Here is a 4,659-nt window from a genome sequence, read left to right on the forward strand (position 1 = left end):
CACAATACAAAACAGGCTATAGAAAGTACAGACTACAAAGAGCAGACGTCCAGGTAGCAAAAGCGAGATGAGCATTCCAAAAATGCATTTAGACTGACGTACATGCTTCTAATAAAGCATTTTGCTCCTGGTAAACTGAGATAGATTTTAAATAAATATTCCTGGGCTCCCAGTCAATCTTTTAAAGAGCAAAGAGTCTTCCGCAGAGAGGATGTGTTTATCTTCTAGTGAGGGCCTGCTATGCACAGAAGGATTTTGTTAAGCTTTATTTACACTCCAGGAGCAATATAATAGTTCATAAATGATAGACAGGAAGCCCTCTCCCTTTGGTGGGGGAAGAAACCGAAGTGAAAGCTATCTCACCCGGCAGTACATATCTCCAGTAAGGTATTTCTGTCAGAGGTGGATGAGTAGACTTCCTTTATACCCACCAATAATATTTATTCACCTATGGGATACTGTTCAGTCTACTAGAATGCTGAGCTCCTTTAGACACCTCCTTTGGAGTGAGAGAATTTGTGCTTTACAGTATCCTGTTTCTCACCACTGATTACAGAGACTTGCTGTACAATTACCTCAGCATAGATAGCTGTACAGGTGTGACATAAATTTGTTGAAGTGTGCCCCATTCCATTGGGCTAATCATGATATATCATGTTGTCTCACCCCATCAAAATGAGAGAGTGGAAATATGGCTGGTTTTCTAATGGTGGTTTTTGACTGGTTTTCTTCAGCAAACTTGATTTGCAGAGCCACCGGTCCACAGGTTAACCTTGATACCCTGGTGCTCAAGGATTGTGCATTTTTGCACTAGAGCCCATGCAGCAGTGTGTAGGGGTTGTAGACTGCCCCCTCTGAGCTGCAAGCTTCCTTTCTAGGTACTCTGTTCTCTATTGCTCTGTTGTCTATACTTTGTAGTCTCTTGTGAAAGGATTTATGATGAAAAGGTGAAATTATCCTGAAATTTGTTGCAAAGGTCCATGTTTAGCACACAGCTGAGCAGAAATTCTCTGATCTGTGTATGAAATCAGAAGAAATTATCTTGCTCCACTAACAGGTGGGTCTCTATGTGAATGCAAAAAACATCCAACTGTGGTTGCACGTATAGGAGCAGAGGAAATGCTTGTTTGTCCCTCCCTGCAGAAAGTGTCTTGGGATGAAGGTGTCATTATGGATTCAGCAGAGAATAGGCCACTGTCATCCCAAGCAATGATATCAAGTTGTTATTCAATATCTTTTGATATCAAGATTACAAAATTAGTAGCACTGTTTTTTCTACTTCTTGCTCTGCCTCTGCCCTTACTGAAGTGAACAAATGCAAGTTAAATCTGACCATTACTGGAGCAAAGGCGTTTGCATGAATCAAATAAACAGTATTATGTTGTGTGTTCAGACTCGTTTGTGGAGGCATTATGAAGAAATATCTTCCGGGACATTTCTTCATACACTGTTGTCATCCATGTAGCAAAAGGGAAAGACTTTTCTCTAAGTGAGATCAAATTTCAAACTCAAATAAATAGTTACACATCTGTCAGCTGCTTCAATCCACGAGTTTATACCTCACAGAAATTTTATAATGACTGAAGAACTGCCAATTGTGCTCAGAGATACCTGTATTTATATAAAAGAAATGCTTAGATTTTCATAAATGCAGGACACACAGTGTGCTGCAAAAGCCAAAGGAATGTGCTCCGTAGCCTTGCAAATCTTTTCATTTTTACTTTAGTGCTTCACAATTAGAGTTATCAGAGCTAGTACATTCCACCCACCTTTTGGAGTCTCAGTTTAGAAGGGCAAAGATGGCACAAATTTCACACCTAGTTTCTGATGCGCCTGCCTTTCCACATCACGCTGAACAGTGACCACTGTTTCTTTCTACTGCCATTAATAGGTTGTCATAAGGAAGATTAACAAAGTCAGTGAAGCATTTCAGAGCAAGAGTCAGTGATTTAATGAATCTCAATGATTTCCACTTTTTAAACATATTTTGGTGGTTTTGACATCTTCCACTCCACTCCTAACTTAATGCCAGTTTCTGTCAGTACTAGCAATGGATCTGCTTGAATCACTGAATCATTCCCTCTCTTAACTCCCTGTATAACCAGAGCTCAGAAGAAGTGGTTCAGCTAATCAGGATTTTCAGTGACAGTGATATTGTCTCTATAGAGATTTTTCAAGTTTTTTTTTTTATAATAAGGTTTTATAAAGTGTAAATATGTACTTAAGCATTAAAGACTCTGTCTAAATTCAGCACAGATGATGCAGTACAGCTACCAAACTGTAGAGCACAGCAGCCTCTTCTGTTCATTTCCTATTCAAGGGAACTTCTGACACAATGGGATATTATTCATCTTGAGTGTTTTGAATTATAGCAATTGTAACTTCCTGGAGGTTACTTAAGTTGTTATGCCACCTTTTAGAAGGCATAATTGTTATGGAGTTCAAGGTGTGATTTTGATAGATCACCAGATGCCAAAGACAGGAAATTTGGAACATTCCCAGAGCTGCAAATGACAAAAAACAAAAGTAGAGAGCATCTACTGTCTGTTTACCTGCAATAAAATCCTTGCACTATCCTACATTAGAGGTGGTCCAAGCTAAGTGTATGCAGTCTTATCTGATCTACGTAGCCTGGAGCATGCCTAGCACAAGATAACAGTTAGATTTCTCCAGTGAACAGATGTATGTATTTTGAAAGGCAAAATCTGCTTTCTGTAGAAACCTATGGGCCAGAATTTCTTACTGTTGTGATTACAATCTCAGCATTATACAAAGAGTAAGTCACCTGTCCCCTATTGCTGGAGAACCCTATGGGAACTGGGAAGACAATTTGGCAGTTATTCAAAAAAAAAACCAAAAAGACAAAAAGAAAAAAAAAAAAACCACTGCTTTGAAAAAGGGCAAGCTTATGCCTACTTCTGGAATGAAAACCCCAACAATTTCTGGCCTTTAGTGAAGTCATAGTGATTGTTGGATAAGAGATAATTCTATTCTCAGAATAATCTTCTATGATGCAAAGTAAATATTTCTCTATTAAATTCTGGAAGGGGAATTTCTATGACAAGTATATAGTGCTCGGACTGTACTAGCCCAGCATACAGTAGCATAAAAATACCAAGTAGAATCGTAAACCTTCTGGTCAAGTAATTTCCATTGGCATAGGCATCAAGTGCCATTTGAGCTGCACAGGGGTTTTGGAGACACTGATAAGGCTTTGGCAAAGTGACACAGGATCTACAGGAGTCTCCTGGACTAACATCTCAGGGCAGCTAGGAAAGGTCAGGGCATTTCAGATGGAAAGAAGAGAATCCAGTCACAAGTTTCCTCTGGCTGATCCTTGTGACACACTGATGTCGTTAGCTGGATTGCTGGCTAGCCCAGCTAAAAACTCTGCTTTCGTTTGTGTGCTGATGGCTATTAAATTGTATTCCTCATAATTAATATGGGGCTGCAATGAATCTCAAGAATACAGGCCAAATAATTTGCCCACCTAGGCTATAATGAACCCAATCAAAAAGTAACTGCTAACAATGTTGGTGATATCCCACACCACACACCTCCGAGGTTGCTTGTACTCTGAAATGCCATGTTAGGTTAGCTATGTTTGTGAAGAAACATATGGACAAATGATTTATGGCTTCTTCCAGCATAAAACTTCCATTTAACTTACATAAAATGACATAAGTCAGACCTAAAGTTCATGCAACCCTCAACCTTGTGTTTTAGCACCACCAAAGTCATGCAGCAAGGTGTCTCATAGCTTAATTACAACTTGTATAGTGAACAACTACCTTTTCATTTGTTCCTCTCTGATCTTGTATTGAAGAGGGGAACTCAGTAGGTTTAAACCTGTAGAAATGTTATGCGCTGAAGTGTAGAAAGCACTATCACATAATCACATAACATATATGTAGTTCTCCAAGGTGTGGAGTGGCCAAGGTTCATTCCTTAGCAGTGAAAATATAACAATAAACAATCAAGTCACTGACAAATGAAAAGTCTAGATAGGAGCCAACACTTTGCAAGAAAATATTAGCAACAAAACTATGTAAATTTTCAGGTACAGTATCTGTATTATCCAAGTGTTGCATAATCCACTATTTAGAATCATAGAATCATAGAATGTTTAGGGTTGGAAGGGACCACTAGTGGTCATCTAGTCCAACCCCCCTGCAGTGAGCAGGGACACTGCTAACTAGATCAGGTTGCTCAGAGCCCCATCCAACCTGGCCTTGAATGTTCCCAGGGGTGGGGCCTCCACTACCTCTCTGGGAAACCTGTTCCAGTGTTTTACCACCCTCATTGTAAAAAATTTCTTCCTTACCTCTAGCCTGAACCTACCCTGTTCTAGTTTAAAACCATTTCCCCTTGTCCTAACACAGCTGGCCCTACTAAAAAGACGTTCCCCATCTTTCCTATAGGCGCCCTTTAGGTACTGGAAGGCCGCAATCAGGTCTCCCCGTAGCCTTCTTTTCTCCAGACTGAACAAGCCCAACTCTTTCAGCCTGTCCTCATAGGAGAGGTGCTCCAGCCCTCGGATCATTTTTGTAGCCCTCCTCTGGACCCGTTCCAACAGTTCCATGTCCTTCTTGTGCTGAGGGCTCCAGAGCTGGACGCAGTACTCTAGGTGAGGTCTCACCAGAGCAGAGTAGAGGGGCA

General features: G+C 40.4%; 1 protein-coding gene across 1 annotated transcript in view; it reads left to right on the forward strand.

Annotated features, from left to right (window-relative positions):
* Positions 1-4,659, forward strand: part of ALDH1A1 (aldehyde dehydrogenase 1 family member A1) — a 57,062-nt gene that overhangs the window by 10,637 nt on the left and 41,766 nt on the right. The window contains exon 4 of the mRNA XM_009636126.2: positions 4,067-4,082. Coding sequence (XP_009634421.2) covers positions 4,067-4,082 — 16 coding nt within the window. The remainder of the gene's footprint in view (positions 1-4,066; positions 4,083-4,659) is intronic.

Source organism: Egretta garzetta, unplaced genomic scaffold, assembly GCF_000687185.1.
Source record: "Egretta garzetta isolate BGI_Z169 unplaced genomic scaffold, ASM68718v1 scaffold353, whole genome shotgun sequence".
Taxonomy (NCBI): domain Eukaryota; kingdom Metazoa; phylum Chordata; class Aves; order Pelecaniformes; family Ardeidae; genus Egretta; species Egretta garzetta.